The 15026-nt window shown below is 46.9% G+C and overlaps 6 protein-coding genes across 6 annotated transcripts; 2 read left to right on the plus strand and 4 right to left on the minus strand.

The window, feature by feature from the left end:
* Positions 1 to 2044: 2044 nt before the first annotated feature.
* Positions 2045 to 3692, minus strand: N7478_003602 (NAD(P)/FAD-dependent oxidoreductase; the record flags this gene model as incomplete). Its single annotated transcript, XM_056919816.1, has 3 exons — positions 2045 to 2282; positions 2340 to 3481; positions 3621 to 3692. The coding sequence occupies 3 exons, from the start codon at positions 3690 to 3692 to the stop codon at positions 2045 to 2047; spliced, it is 1452 nt and encodes a 483-aa protein (XP_056782974.1).
* A 92-nt stretch (positions 3693 to 3784) lies between these two features.
* N7478_003603 (uncharacterized protein) lies at positions 3785 to 5714 on the minus strand (the record flags this gene model as incomplete). The annotated part of the gene is made up of 4 exons (XM_056919817.1): positions 3785 to 4216; positions 4279 to 4738; positions 4789 to 5468; positions 5529 to 5714. The coding sequence occupies 4 exons, from the start codon at positions 5712 to 5714 to the stop codon at positions 3785 to 3787; spliced, it is 1758 nt and encodes a 585-aa protein (XP_056782975.1).
* Positions 5715 to 6090: 376 nt separating this feature from the next.
* N7478_003604 (amidohydrolase) lies at positions 6091 to 7679 on the plus strand (the record flags this gene model as incomplete). Its single annotated transcript, XM_056919818.1, has 2 exons — positions 6091 to 6567; positions 6624 to 7679. The coding sequence occupies 2 exons, from the start codon at positions 6091 to 6093 to the stop codon at positions 7677 to 7679; spliced, it is 1533 nt and encodes a 510-aa protein (XP_056782976.1).
* A 240-nt stretch (positions 7680 to 7919) lies between these two features.
* On the plus strand, positions 7920 to 9939 carry N7478_003605 (uncharacterized protein; the record flags this gene model as incomplete). Its single annotated transcript, XM_056919819.1, has 3 exons — positions 7920 to 8269; positions 9008 to 9195; positions 9284 to 9939. 3 exons carry the CDS (start codon positions 7920 to 7922, stop codon positions 9937 to 9939), a joined length of 1194 nt encoding a protein of 397 aa, XP_056782977.1.
* Positions 9940 to 9954: 15 nt separating this feature from the next.
* Positions 9955 to 11624, minus strand: N7478_003606 (uncharacterized protein; the record flags this gene model as incomplete). Its single annotated transcript, XM_056919820.1, has 3 exons — positions 9955 to 10685; positions 10737 to 11109; positions 11178 to 11624. The coding sequence occupies 3 exons, from the start codon at positions 11622 to 11624 to the stop codon at positions 9955 to 9957; spliced, it is 1551 nt and encodes a 516-aa protein (XP_056782978.1).
* A 412-nt stretch (positions 11625 to 12036) lies between these two features.
* Positions 12037 to 13338, minus strand: N7478_003607 (NAD(P)-dependent alcohol dehydrogenase; the record flags this gene model as incomplete). The annotated part of the gene is made up of 3 exons (XM_056919821.1): positions 12037 to 12240; positions 12300 to 12928; positions 12993 to 13338. The coding sequence occupies 3 exons, from the start codon at positions 13336 to 13338 to the stop codon at positions 12037 to 12039; spliced, it is 1179 nt and encodes a 392-aa protein (XP_056782979.1).
* Between the last annotated feature and the right edge of the window lie 1688 nt (positions 13339 to 15026).

Raw genomic sequence — 15026 nt, forward strand, 5'->3', positions numbered from 1 at the left:
CAAAGATGAGATGATCGTTTCATTTCTGATCGACTTTTACTCTATGTTCCGGGCGCATTGAAGTATGCTAAGATAACGCTTTTTTCTTCCTTGAAAAGCCAACAATGCCCTCTCTCTCAGCCTTATATTTGCGAAATCCATTGGACATGAATAATATCACCCTTGTAATATTTTTTGGGTTGTATTAGTTGAGGGACTTGTGCTAAAAACCTTGATGTCGTCGGAGTCTATCAATTCCAGACAGATTTGACAAAGATGACCTCCTATGCTCAAAAATAAATTGGATACTCCATTATAGCAATCACCATAACCCTTTTGATGACCAGAGAAGATCCATATATAGTTATCAATGACGCTGAGGTCCGTGATTGGCGTTGCTAGGCCGCGCGACTAACACCCGCTCCGACCATATGATCGGCATACATTATCTGGCCCGCCGAACTATCCTCGCATGGCTTACGACCTGGCCTATAATGAGTAGAGAAAGGGACACGGCGAACGGTACCCTCAGCCGGATCTCCGCATAATGCTCTCTATCTTGTCGGTCGGTATGCCGTTTTTTCTGATATAGAGACGGCTACCTTCAACTTATGAATTAGGGACTTATTTCAATTAAAATAAAACCCGGTTAGGTACTGCGGATTATGCGATTGTTGAAATATTTCGCTCGCGCATATACGAGACAAAAATACCCCTTCCATGGTCAGTTTCAATAATTATGCACTGCTAGTACTGCTAGTAGATTCTGAGCCTCCAATGGTAGTTGAAGCCACATAATTAATTTTTCTAAGGATCTTTCTTTAACATACTCATATCTTGTCACTTTGAAAATGCTATAAAACACCTAGAACGTACAAAATTGCGTGCAATAGGTTTGACCCAGCTCCCCCGAGTTTCGGAGCCGACGATTGGTGGCTGAAGTCCCAGATGTTAGAACCGCTTATCCAAAGCCTGGAGAACTTCGACATGCTTTATGTGGCGTCACGCATGACTCACCTCCGCACGGTTTTGAAAAATCATGTGCCATCAGTTTCGATCACATGAGCATATCGAGTTCTTTCGTCGGATCTGAGTCTCTCGATTTGGGACTAAATTCGAAACTAGACATTCTCCCGGCCGTGGACAAACCATCGCGCCGATAGTAAATCATACTAGGGGCTGCTATCATCTGATCGTAACCGACTATAGACAAGGTTTATTTGCGTTTATCTAATAATACAGCATCCTATCAGATGTCCTCGTTTGCATTCAACTGATTTAAAGTAAAATTTTAATTCGATCTACATTCTTTATCTCTAGGTGAAAGACAACCATCGTCTTAATCTCACATCCCCAGGATCAATGACTGACTTGGCACCAGTCATGAAACCCAAATTTCGCCACTCGTTGTGCCGAAATTCAAGACCAAGTCGCAGTTCGTACATGGCAAGTTCCCATTTGCTGGTGTGTTTGCTTCTAGCGGTGTACACGTATCACCCGCCTGCCACCACTTCGATGTAGATCGTATTAGATCGTATCTAGAGAGTGTCTAAAGATGCGAGGAGCGACTGCTGGTATATGATAACGAAATTTGGGGAAACGGCAAAAAGAGGGGAAGCATCCCTAGAGTGGGCATTCTATTTCATTGGACCCACTCGAGTAAGCCTTTCTGGCATTCCCAGGAACAGGAACTGACACACAATATAAGTCGGCTATTATTGGGAGAAAAGTAGCCCCCCCTCAAGCGTATGATCGAAGTTCAACATCAAACCGCTGGAATTTTAAGTTGCAGTAGCATAGACTGCCCCTCTACCACTTGAAACTTTGACTTTAAAATAAAACCTTACACTTATCCATAATATTGAGTGCACATGACCTCTTTCCCATTTAGGTTTCAATGAGATTGGGCTAAAGAGAGATATATGAGCTTCAAATCATTGCTGTTGAGAAATAGATGCAAATAGGGTCCCGGGCGATACACATGAAGACAGATCCAGCACCTTCAAAGGGTTCCAATTCTATTTGGTGTAGTAAATTTGACTGAAAAACATAGTTATATGGGCTATTAAATCTTGCTTTGTCGATATGAGGAAGCAAGAGCTGCGTCAAAGGTGTTTCGCTCGCTTTTGGTCAACTCTCTTCTCTCTGGCCCACCGCGGCTGCCATCTCCCCCAAATACATTTGGCTGAAAGGACTCACGGAAGCCGGTCGGGAAACTCCATTTTTTGAGCAAATCCCGAGAAAGTCTTCGCTGAAGGCTAGAGATGATATACTTACCAATGACAGGAAGGAATTTGAATGCACTAATGATTATGGTTATTGAAAGTTCTGAAGACATGTTAAATGATAGAACAACTTACTGTCCGCTACCACCAGTAGCGATGAACAGATTCTTGTGCTCCGGGTGAAAATCAAAGACAAAGTCCCCGGTAGGAGTGTCATTATACCAGCAAAGTCCCGTTCTCTCAAATCCCCTAGGGGCAAGGTGGGGGAAGAGGTCTTTCATGCCATCTAGAAGTCGATTCATTCCATCCTCAGGCACAAAATTGGCTCGCGAGGCAACTGCAGACGCACCAGGCGAAGAAACTTTAGCCTTATCGGACTGCTGGGTGTATCCAAAGCCATGAATTGCCGCTTTTAAGTACCCAGTACCGTCGTGGGGCGGGAAGCAGAAGAAACCGGTAGAGAAGTTGAAATAAATCGGGATATCTTTTAACTCAGCAACTTCCTCGGGTGTGAGCTTGAGGTACCCCACAACCTGTCCAGCAGCAAGCATTGAATTCCACGTAGGAATAAGGCTTGATGTCCAAGCCCCGGTCGCCATTATAAATTTATCACCTTCGACTCTGTTGCCATTTAGTGTTCGAACGGCTATAATGGTGCCATCTTGGTTCTTCTCGAATTCTTCCACTTGGCCGCTAGGTCCAGTGATAAAAGATACACCAGCAGCAGTGCAGCGGGACGACAGGCGACTGATCGCTTTACCAGCGTCAGCCCATCCGGCCGTATTGTTGTAAAACCCATCAAACCCCGACGTTGCAAGCTTGCCGTTCAACTTGGGAAACAATCGTTTTGTCTCCGCCACACTGTCAACGGCATGCCATGGCTGACCCATCTCAGTCAAAACACGTTTGGTCTTTTCACTGTACTCCCGGGCGCGAGGCTGAACTGGCCGCCCAGGGGTGCCATCTTGACATACCCAAAGACAAGGTGCTTGGTAGAAGGCATCAGAGAACTCAGGGGTCTGCCAGAGGTCGAATGCTTCCTTTGCAATACGAGCATACACTGCATCGCCGTAATCAAACCGAATTATGCGTGAAATGTCGTTGCTGGAGCCATCTGGAACGGGGGGCATTGACCGATCCAAAACAGACACTGAAGTATAGCCTTGTTGCTTCAGCTCAAGGGCGGCACCGAGGCCAAATACCCCGGCTCCCACAATGACAATTTGCTCGGATTTTTCCATTGTTCTAAATAATGAAAGGAATCTTGAATTTCCCTTCTGCGTAGGTAGAATATGCTACGAGCGGACGATCTTTCTTACATTTTTTTATTAAATTTGTATTGACAACTCATTGTGCCCGTGGACGGCCCGCCTTCTGGCTTCGCGCCTTAGAAGCAAGCGGGCCAATCCGGCTCACGGTCCGTATCCGTCCTTGCTCTTGGTGATGCTCACCAATAAAAATAGGTCGGTTACTGGAGTCCCACTGCATGGTGGACCAGCGGGGTATACGAGTTGATTGAAGTGTCCAAGTCAAACCTGTAGAATGAGTGTGAAGTAAAATTGATATAATATTTTAGGTATTTAGCTGGGCAGCGTTGATCGGTCAAGGGGATCTTGCTTTGGATTCTTCACATCGTACGGAAGAATTAAATTCAACAAAACGCCGACAATCGCAGCCACAATGAATGGTGTTTCCACAAGAAGATTAATGCCCTCCTCGAACCCTTTCAAGGAGACATTTGATTTGTTATAGGTGAGGATCTTATCGAACCAACTTGGGGATACGATGTCCATGAAGCCGATACCAAGTGCTCCTGTTAGAATAAATCGATTTCGCCTAGTAAACTCAACCAGACTCAATACTCTCACTCCAGCAACCGTGATCGTGCTGTAGAGAAACACTTGCATTCCACCAAGCACGGATGGAGGCATCGAGCCAAATACTGCACCGAATTTGCCAAATATACCCATTATTATGAGGAAGGCAGCGGCACACCACCCTGCTCTCCGACTCTGAACAAATTGACAATGTTAGATACAGAACATGATCTTAGGAAAGGAGCTAAATTACTCACAGCACAACTGGTCAAGGAGATGACACCATTGTTTCCTGCTTGGCTAACCATGGGCAAGCCTGTACCAAGCGCACTTATCAGGCTCCCAAGGCCATCACATAAGATGCCACCTTGAATCCGACTGTTGAATTCAACTCCATTAATGTCAACACCAGATATTTCAGCAGTGGCTAATATGTCTGGCATGCAGCTCACAGCTTCGCACACAAACATGATCAACAGCGGGAGAACCAGAGATCCATCTACAGACAACTTGAACGTGTGGACCCAAAGGAATGTAGCCACTGGAGCTGCGTCAATGTTATCGCGCGACCAATACCCCGTTGCACCTGATATTGCGCATCCAGCTGCCAGCCCGAAGACAACAGATGCGGAACGCATGAGTGGAGACCCAAAAAGTTCGACGATGATTATTGTAATAAAAACGCTAAACCCGAGACCTATGAGCTTCGCGTCTCCCCTAAACAGAAATTAGCACTCGAAAAATAAATTCGTGAACATAATAATTACCATGGAAGTGGTCTTGGAGCTGCAGTATTTGGACAGAGGCGATAATAGCCTGTTCCACCATCACAGTTTGAGCTTCCTCCCCAATTCTCCATGCCACTAGATATCAAGTAAACACCAACCAGCAAAAGAAGCGTGCCAGTCACGACCTTTGGGAATATTCGGTTCAAAGTCTTCGGTGGAACAAATGATAATAATATTTGAATCCAGACCGTACACAGCATCGTGCCTAGCATCGCGCCCCAAGCATCAGGACAGGGTAATTTTGACCCATCTGATGATGTCGGACAAGTACCATTTGAGTAGCGCATGTCAGCATAGCTAAAAGCAATGGCAAGGATGTCAAATGTGGGTCCTACTACAGAGAGTAGACCGGTTCCAATATAAAACGGCGTTCTGGTCAAATGAACCCTTGTGACTTGAAGAGCCGTTGCAATACCAGTGGTTATAAATGCCCCCGAGACAAGGTACTGGCTTTGTTCTGAGTTGAGATAGAAGCCACCACTTGCAATTGCCAGAGGTGGTGACACTATAGATCCTATCATCGTCAAGGCATGCTGCAGACCTAAGATAATTGTGAGAAAGATCGGCACTTCGTCATTTAACCCATAAAACGGTGCTTCATAGTCCTTGTAACGTTTGTTGAGGGGCCAGATATTTGGAGTGATGAGATAGACATAGTCCTTTGCATCGGGATGTCAGTTAATCTGAGACAATATGATGATTTGAACAACCTGCCATACATAGTTGCCGACCCATCCCTCCCAAGTGGTGAAGTATCGACGAAGATACTGCCATCGGGTTTCGGCGATCGGCGTGATTTCAATTATCTGTGATCTTGCATCACTCGCATCAAAAGAAGAAGTAGTTGGTACTTGCGAGTCGTCCTTCTCCGGCGACCTCCGGCTAGTATCCATGACTATCGCCATGATCGTCGTCAGGGTCAGATGAATATTGCAACGTGCTGCAGGTCACTTGTTGGCATATCTAGGATATTTGGTGTGGAGCCGGACGACGACAGCGTCCGATATTTATCATTTTGCGTCGAACAGTGAAGCGAGGCGATCTTTGATAGTCATTTCTCTTGCATCATCATATCTTCCGAGACGGACTTTATCATGAAGAACCTCCTCAAAACCTTATCGGGGCGTTTTCGTTGATAAGACTCCGATTGCTTAGCGTCGGCCGAGGTTTAGGGGACCCCAGATCCCCAGATGTCAGATAACACTAATCAAAACTGGGGAATTTTGCCTCAAATTCACTCCGCATCATAATCGCATTTACCTCTAAGTATCATTTCCCGTCATGACGGCAACCGAAAGTTCTTTTGTGTCGGACTGCAAATTGTTTCATGGCGCGACAATTATAACCGTCAACAAGAACCGCGAGGTGATCTACAACGGCTTTATCCGAGTCGATCATGACCGAATTACATCTGTCGGGAAATGTCCGTATCCTGATGTTTTGCCTCCAGTGGCGAATGAAATTGATTGCGAAGGAAAAATAATTATACCCGGGCTCGTTAACACACATGCCCATCTTGTTCAATCGCTTCTCCGGGGTCTAGCAGAGGATCTGCCTTTGCATAACTGGTTATGCGATGCTATATGGCCTTTGGAGGCAGTTTATGATAGCGATGATGGCTACAATGCTGCACGACTGACTATAGCGGAGATGTTGAAAACAGGAACAACATGTTTCCTGGATCCGATGTTGACATATCGCGCTGGGTTTGATCAGGTCTGCAAGGCCGTCGAAGAATTAGGAATTAGAGGCTGTCTGGTACATGACCCTAGCACTTTGATTGCCCCAGTGAATTATACTGAAATTTGACATAGGGCAAGCTGGTGAAGTTCACCGAGACCAATCGCCAATTATCAATCTCCGACCCCAGAGACCGGGATTTGCTTGAGATGTCTGTTCCAAAACTCATTGAAGCACATCAACGGCACAATGATAGCCATAACGGCAGAATCAAAGTATGGGCGGCTGCGGGTACTCCTCGCGGTGCGCCGATATCTCAGTATGCAGAGTTGGGGGAAACATGTGCCTCGCATGGTATATCGATTACAATGCATTGTGCTGAGGCTCCTAAAGACCGAGAGATTTACCACAACTCATATGGATGCAGCTCAATGGAGTTTATACAAAACGCAAAACTCTGCCCACGGCACAATACTGCATCGTCGAACCAGCATAAGACGCACAATCTCGTGCTGGCTCATATGGTGAATCTAGATAACGAAGTTGACATTCCACTACTCGCGCTCACGGAAACCTCAGTGGCACATAATCCAACTTCGAATCTCAAATTGGCCTCGGGTGTCGCGCCGGTTCCATATATGATTGCAGGAGAGTCTCCTGTTAACGTATCGTTGGGTACAGATGGCGCACCTTGTTCGAATCATTATGATATGTTCCAGGAAATGCACCTGGCTGCCATATTACACAAAGGAGTTAATCGCGATGCCAGCTTAGTCCCGGCAGAGGTGGCACTTGAGATGGCAACAATCAACGGCGCTAAGGCCCTGGGGTTAGAGGCTGATATTGGTAGCCTCGAGGAGCAAAAGAAGGCGGACTTTGTTGTACTCGATCCGTATGGTCATGGGGGACTCGGGGTCGCTCCTTGGACATCTAAACTATCTAATCACGGCGTCAACCCCGTCACCGCTGTTGTGCATGGGTGTACCGGACGTGACGTAGACATGACAGTGGTCAATGGTGAGATTCTCGTTGAAAACGGGCTGTTGACTCATGGTGGGAGAAAAGGAGAGATGGAAATTGTTCGCAAAGCTCAGGTGTCTGTTGAGGGTATATTGGAGCGATGTAATCGTGATCGAGAAGAAGGCGCGAATATTGGCGGGAAGGTTGCGAGCAATTGGTCGTATATTTAGTATGAGCTGGTACTGAAACATAAGAAATCAATCAATACTGAGTTTCTCCGATTTAGCCATAGGCCGATTTTCTGCCATAATTTGTCAAACATGCATGGAGCCTGAAGAAGCCTGAAGGAGTCTTGGAGTTGAAGCAGCTAACTAAGTCTCTTGGGCAGTGGGGCCACAAACAAAAAGAGACAAGATAAGCATCGAATCAGATCAATTGCCGAGGTGTCATCCCCGCATGAGTCTCACGTGATGGTGCTTATGCCTTCCTGTTTCGTCGAGCGTGCGTGCATGCATTCCACATCACCTTCACCATGCCAGAGAGCAAAAAAAGTGGGCGCCGGCTCACACGCTGCCGGACAGGGTGTATGCGCTGTCGCTTACGTCGAAGGAAATGTAGGTTATGGACGCAAATATCATATGCGGCGACAGGCTGATATGGCAAGAGTACAGGCGACGAAGGCAAACCCCGGTGCCAGAATTGTATTGACCGGAACTTCCAATGTCAATACGGCGCGCAATTGTCTTTTCTCACCAAAAATGCACATACTATCCAAGCATCGGAAGTGGAAGCTTCAGCAGGTCAATATGGTGCAATCCAGGTAAGTTGAAAGATATAACTATTGGATGATTATTGATGCCTATCTGGCGATAGTTTGTCAACGAGAAGCCGCAGAGGGAAAGTCTCCAGGAGGAACCCCCAACAAAGGAGCAATCATCTCCTGCAGATGACTCCCAAGAGCCAGAACAACCAAATCTAGAGTTAACGGTTCCGAGTTCCCCCAAGGAGGTACAGGATCCCAGTCCTGGGCTGCTGACATGGTCTCCGATTGAACACTGTGTCGTAAGGGGGTTTAGCGATAATGATGAATCCGCTGTTGCTGGGTTGCTGGCACTGGGGTCCGGTATAAATGAAATGCCTACTCTCGATTTAAACATGACAAATTTCACTGTTTCGCCGTCCAAGAGGGAGCCTCTCCTGGCCCCAATTATGACCCCTTTCAACTTGCCAGATAGCTCTGGTCGTATTTCGCCGAGTCAAATACACATTCAATCACATTCAAACCCCGACCTCTCTTCCACAGAAAGACTAGAGCTACTTCGGCACTATCGCTATAATGTAGCCTCGTGGGTAGGTTTACATGGCACCGAAAACGCAAACTATAGGCTGATGTGAGCTAGTTGGATATATGCGATCTAGGACAATTATTTGGGATTCAAGGGTTACAGTTAGCCATGGTTTCACAGGATGTCTACGATTCGTTATTGGATCTTTCCGATGTATCGATGCGCCGGCTACACTCAACGGGCAAAATGAATGGAGACTTACGACTGCATAGGGTAGAAGTGGACATGAGTATAAACGGATTTCTCTGCGCGATAGATGCGACAATGGATTTCGCTTTGGATGCATCGAAAGCTTGGTCCTCACGACAACCTTTTAATAATGAGCTTCTGCAAGCCCTTAGTCCACATACTGCTGGTCGAGATTTCAAATCCGCAATATACTGGTTGCTCGTTAGACTAGGTACGTCCGAGTATTATTGTGGCATGCGCTCGTGTGACTGGAAAATAGAATTGACAGTGCATCGTCGCAGATCTTGGAGCGGCTTTAGCTACCAATAGCAATCTTCAAATTGCTCTCCCAACGTCACCTCCATATATAGCTGACGCTGATATGGGGTTGGACCCTTACAGTTTTGTCTTCTGTTATGCATCTCGTCCCCTGTGGCTTTGCGGACGAGCTGTGGAATTCGCGCATAACGAAGACTCTATACCGCGGTATCCTCCACTTCAGACGTGGATGCAACTGGTGGAAGATTTGGAGAACTGGTATGATGAGCGACCGCAAGGATTCCAGGCGATGCTAGAGCTGGAGCTAGAAGACCAGGAAGGAACTGGACAAAATTTCCCGATCGTTCTTTTTGCGAACGGAGCTGGGGTTTTCAGTAATCAGCTGTATCACACAGCTATGCTTATTTTGTTGCATAATCGGCCACGGACCGCTCGAGTTGCGAACTTTTCCTCGACCACGATGTCTCCATTGTGGCATGCGCAGCGTATATGCAGCATTGTCTTGAACAATGAAAGACAGGAATGCTGGGACCCATGTCTGCTTGCATCATTTTTGTCCGCGGCTCGGCGCATGACACATGAAACTCAACAGCAAGAGATTCTTCACGCTTTTGATCGCATTAAGAATGTGACTGGCTGGGACTTGGGAGACCTACTGGACGGCCTGAAAGAAGATTGGGGTTTTCTTGAGACATAAGCTCCCAGTAGGGGCTCATCCTGGTTTTGATGACATTCGGTAAGAGGAAACACGAGGATGACGGGGCATTTGGTATCCCCAGGCAAGTTCAAGGTCGCGAATACGCCAACAAGCTCCCCAGCCGGTCTCTGCCTCGATCCTTTGGATGATATCGATGATAATTTTATGCTCAGAAACATGGCTGAAAAGTCGACCAGCAATCCACAGTGGTTGAATGGCATTGTTCAGGCAGCCATGATGAGGGTTGGCGAGAGATATCCCACATACACGCCGAGCATGCCACAGAGCCGAGACATTCGGTGAAGTTTGCAGTTTGACGCTCTTAGGCATTGTGTTAAGAAGTAAGATACAAGCAGTATGGTACAGTTGGTTTGAAGAGATTGCCGCCCAGTGTAGAAAGAGAATCTGGGGAAATGGCTTTGTGGAAGTTGTTTGGACAGGCAATAGCTCTGCAGGCCTATCCTCAACCCATTGTTGCAGGTCTTCCCACAGACGAAACCAGCGGTGATGGAACGTGTTGCCGGTACAGTCATTCTGAACGCCCAGTTCAATAAATTGTGTACGATCTGAAACGAGCTCGCACGTTCTTGCGCAGAGATAGACAGCATAGTTCGCATGCATGTCTGGAGATTGAGCTGCTTGGAATAACCTTGCAGCATCATCTTCGTGGCAGTCTGGCCCAAGCCATTTACTGGGGCGAAGAAGAGTGCTTTGAGTTCCATCAGAAATAAGCGCTCCACACAAATCTACACTTGTCAATATTAATCATAAACGTAGAAGGATCCTCCATTGCTCACCCATTCGAACATAACACCAGAATATTGCCTGCAATATCCCGTTACTGAAACCATGGATTTCAAAAGCCTCGAATAATGCAGTGCAACCTTCCAAATGCTTTCGCCAGTCTTGTGCGCGTGCGGACATCATCTCTAAGCAGCAAAGCAGGACACACGCTGCCACAATCTTTGGGTCCCTTACCTGTAGCAAAGGACTGAGTAAACGAATAGCTTCCTGGTACAATTCAAGGCTATCAAACGAATCCTGAATGCCCTCCTTCCGTTCCATTTGTCGTGCCGAGATTGCGAGGATCGCATTCAGCAGCGCCGGAAAATTTCGCGCGAGCGCCGGTATTTGGACGCGAAAGGTACATTGAGAATCAAACATGTCGAGCTGGATTCTAAACTCGTCAGCCATCTTTTCATATCTTCGTCTCAAGATGACAGGGAATATCCACGAACCCATGGCGCAACCTGGCCCACATAGTTCTTCAAGTACTGAACCCGCTTTGTCTTCGAAAGTGCCGGTCGCATTTGCCCGCGTTGCCAGCTCGGAACCGTCTTAGTGCCTAGCTCCTCTTTATCGGGAGTCGGCGCCCGCGTTGGCGCTGCAGACTGAGCAATGGTGAATAGCATGCATCGTAGCTCTTCTTGCGACGCAAGGAACCCCGGGTCATGCGAGAACCCGTCATGGCCCCAACTGGTGGCGTCAAGCGGAGAGGCGAATGCAGGGCCATCGGTGGAATCGGAGGGAGTATATGCGGGCGCGTGCGTCTGTGCTTGAGAGGACCAGTCGTTATTTATCGTGGCAGCATACTGTGGAGAGGAAAGATTGGATGGTCCATCGTCCATGTATGTCGAGAACTGGGCGTCGTTGTCGAGACGCCGTCGTTTGGAATGGGGATACATGGGAGTTTGAGTTGGAGAAGGAGAAAGTGAGAAACTGTGGGGAAGTTATAGGCGGAGGCAACTATCTCCCCACACCGTTCGTCCACGAAGTCCCTGCAAGTCACATTACCTTCCTTATAGTATTTTTGTTCTCTTTCTCACCCATTACTTTATGAATAATGAGAAATTTTCGTTGCCGGTCTACCCAGATTTTTCTCTCTCTACTTACATCTTTCGGTAAAGATCCAATATCTCATTTTCGTTCAGCTTCGCCCATTTGTGTTTACTAATAACTAATGGTGTTCATTTGATTATAACAAGGAAATTATTGATACCTATATGCTGTCTGCAAGCCAAAAATTTTAAGAAGTGGTAATTTAATATTCATTGAATCACCGTGGATTCATCGATAGTCTAGTGCATGTGCCCGGCTCTATAACGACGCTTCCTGCTCATCCACAACCAACACCTTAATGCTACCGTTTCTGGTATCGGTACAAATATGAAGAGCATCTTCTGCCCTCTCTAGAGGAAATTTATGAGAGACAAGCTTCTTCAAATCAAGAATTCCACCGCTGAGACATGCAATGGCAGGTGGCCAAGTATCACGATAGCGATTAATGAATCGTAGGTCGATCTAGGAAATATTAGAAAATATGGATATCAGCCGAGCCGTTCCGGCAATAGAAGGCATACCTCTGCAAGAGAAAGATGCATGAATGGAATATTGTTCATGATGGCCTTTCCCACGCCAATGACCATTAAAGTACCACCACGTCGTGCAGTGTACGCAGCTGTGCACACACTGCTTTCAACACCTGTACACTCAAGAACTGTTTCCGGTGCAACGTATTCCGAGTCTCCAAATAGAGCGCGGATGGCTTGCGCATTACCTTGTGCATCTTTACTGCGATCTACCTGGTACGTGATACAAGAAGGATCAAACTCTTTGGCAAAGGCCAGTCTTGCTGGCTCCAGGTCGGTTATGACAACAGGATATGCCCCCGAGGCGCGGGCCGCAGCCATTGCAATTAATCCAATTGGTCCAGCACCGCATACCACAACTCCACGACCTAGACTCAGTCCTGCTGTCTTGATGCCGTGCATAACGACAGAGAGCGGCTCAAGAAGAGCACCTTCGGCAAAGGTAACATTCTCGGGTAGCTTGTGAAGCCACTTGGCTGGATGTACCTTGTAGCGTTGAATGGTGCCGGCATAGGGGTAAACGCCAGCAAATTGGACATCTTCGCATAAATTGTATCGCCCTTCATCGCAAAGAAAACATTCTTCACAGGGAACGCCAGGTTCGACGGCTACTCGGTCGCCTAGAGTATACTTGTTAGTACGGATGAACTATGTGTAGGAAAGCTATTTAATAGAAGGCATTACCGGCTTTCAAATGATTAACTCCTTCTCCACACTGTAAAACAATACCCGAAGCCTCGTGCCCAATAATGCAATCTCCCTCAAACACAAGTGATCCGATTCGACCCGTCTTCCAGAAATGAATGTCTGACCCGCAGATACCAGTCGCTTTAATGTGAACCAAAACCTCACCCCGACCTGGTGCATACACGGGTGCTTCCACCAGTTTCAACTTGTGGTCTGAGGTGACTTGCAAGGAAGGATTGGGATGTGAGGCTTTAATCACTGCATTGTTGAGCGCCTTCTTCACGACAGGGACCGAATGATCGGTATGACCAGCTTGTTGATCGACCAGAACTGATGGAGCCATTGTTGAGTTATCGCGCAAATAGATGGAATGCGTTGATTTTGAAGGGCCTTGTTTTATGTAAACTGGTAAGATATTCTCGTTCTGCAACCAAACATTTGAATAGTCCCAATGTTTTAATCTTCTCTTGTTGGTGCGGCTCAACCTACCGTATTGGCGGTGCTTAGAATTTCCCCTTTGGGACTCAGTACGGGTTGGCTATGGGTGTCAATAATGTCGATAATGTCAGCCAATTTAGAAGGAAACGGTTCATAATAGGCGAGAAAGGTAAATTAATTAAGGAGCCTCACCCCCTTCCCAAGTCATTAATTCTTTCGATTGTTCGATGTTCAACCCCAGTTGCAATTATTTTTCGTCTCGGTCGAACAAGAGACGCTGAGAACTTTGTGGAGATGGCAATTACCCCGAACACGCCTACCCCACATGCCCAGAGCATCCACATTGTCTCCATCCACATACCCGCCTACGACTGTAAACTCCACGACGACATCGTATCTACCACGAACCACACCATTCACAGCCCCTGAGGGCATGCTCCAGCTATTTCATGGGCGTTGGTGGATATTTCCCCAAAAAATGACACCATTTCCTACCTTAGGGCTTTTGAGCCTGGGCTGCCGAATATCAACTCTATGTAAAACAAAGCGCCGCATGCTTTCCCGATGAAGCAATGACTGCAAGTAGCTTGACAGTGGCAATGACTGACGAAAGAAAAACTCTATTACAAAATTCCTTCCAAGTTTAATTATATTGAATACAGGGGTCGTGGCGTCACGATCTTTGTTTTACCTATTACCCTAAAACCCTTACAGTGGCGCCCGTTATCGCCTTCCATATCAGAGACATGAGAGATGCTCTTTCAAACCCTAGTCACGTGATATAACTCATTAGATGGTTAGCCCCGTATTTGAGAAAATGTCTACGTGTCGAATCGTATGAAACCAAACAAGTATGGAGCTGAATAAGCTGTAAGTCCATGTATCGTTACAGCCAAAAAGAATTCACACCTCTCCCTTCCTGACCGCCCGCCGCTCATTCGGGCCACTATGCTGTTCTGACTCAAGCGTCCCAACTCGAGTGCCAGCAACACCCCGACTTGTCACAAAATGCCCAGGGGTCTTGATTACCGGCAGAGTGAAGTCATTTTACCACATGATACGCAGTATGAGGAGACTCACATCTCAAATGGCCAAGGTAGCGAAGTGTAGTGAGCGTTCTGTCACTAACGTACGCAAGAACATGCGGTTGTTCGGCAGTGCCAATTCCCCTGCCGGTCGGCCATCAACCATCACCGAAGTGATGCTGGACGCTTTATGAGACCATCTTGCAAAGTATTTCTTCCACTTATAACGGGTGAAATTAAGCAATCAAAATTCCCTCTTGATGTGACACAAAGCCTGACGCCACATAGATAACCTTCGAAGACCTAGCTATTAATAGGTTAAAAGCAACATAAGCTTGGCATCCATGGCAAGGGCAAGCTAAGATCTGATAGAGGTAGGCAAGAAACAGTCCCATGCAGCCCTGAGAACTACCTAGGGAATATTTGATAAAAGAAATCGTGAAGTTGTTGTCAAAATTGGTGATAGTCGAGAGCAGCTCCGCCAGACAGCCTCGAGAAAGCCCGTGGATGTTGCCGAACGCAAGTGAGAGGGGCGCGAGGCAGACCTTTTGAAGGCCCTGACGGGCTG

The sequence above is a fragment of the Penicillium angulare genome (assembly GCF_028827245.1).
Source record: "Penicillium angulare strain IBT 27051 chromosome Unknown utg000003l_segment0_segment0, whole genome shotgun sequence".
In the NCBI taxonomy this organism is placed as follows: Eukaryota; Fungi; Ascomycota; class Eurotiomycetes; order Eurotiales; family Aspergillaceae; genus Penicillium; species Penicillium angulare.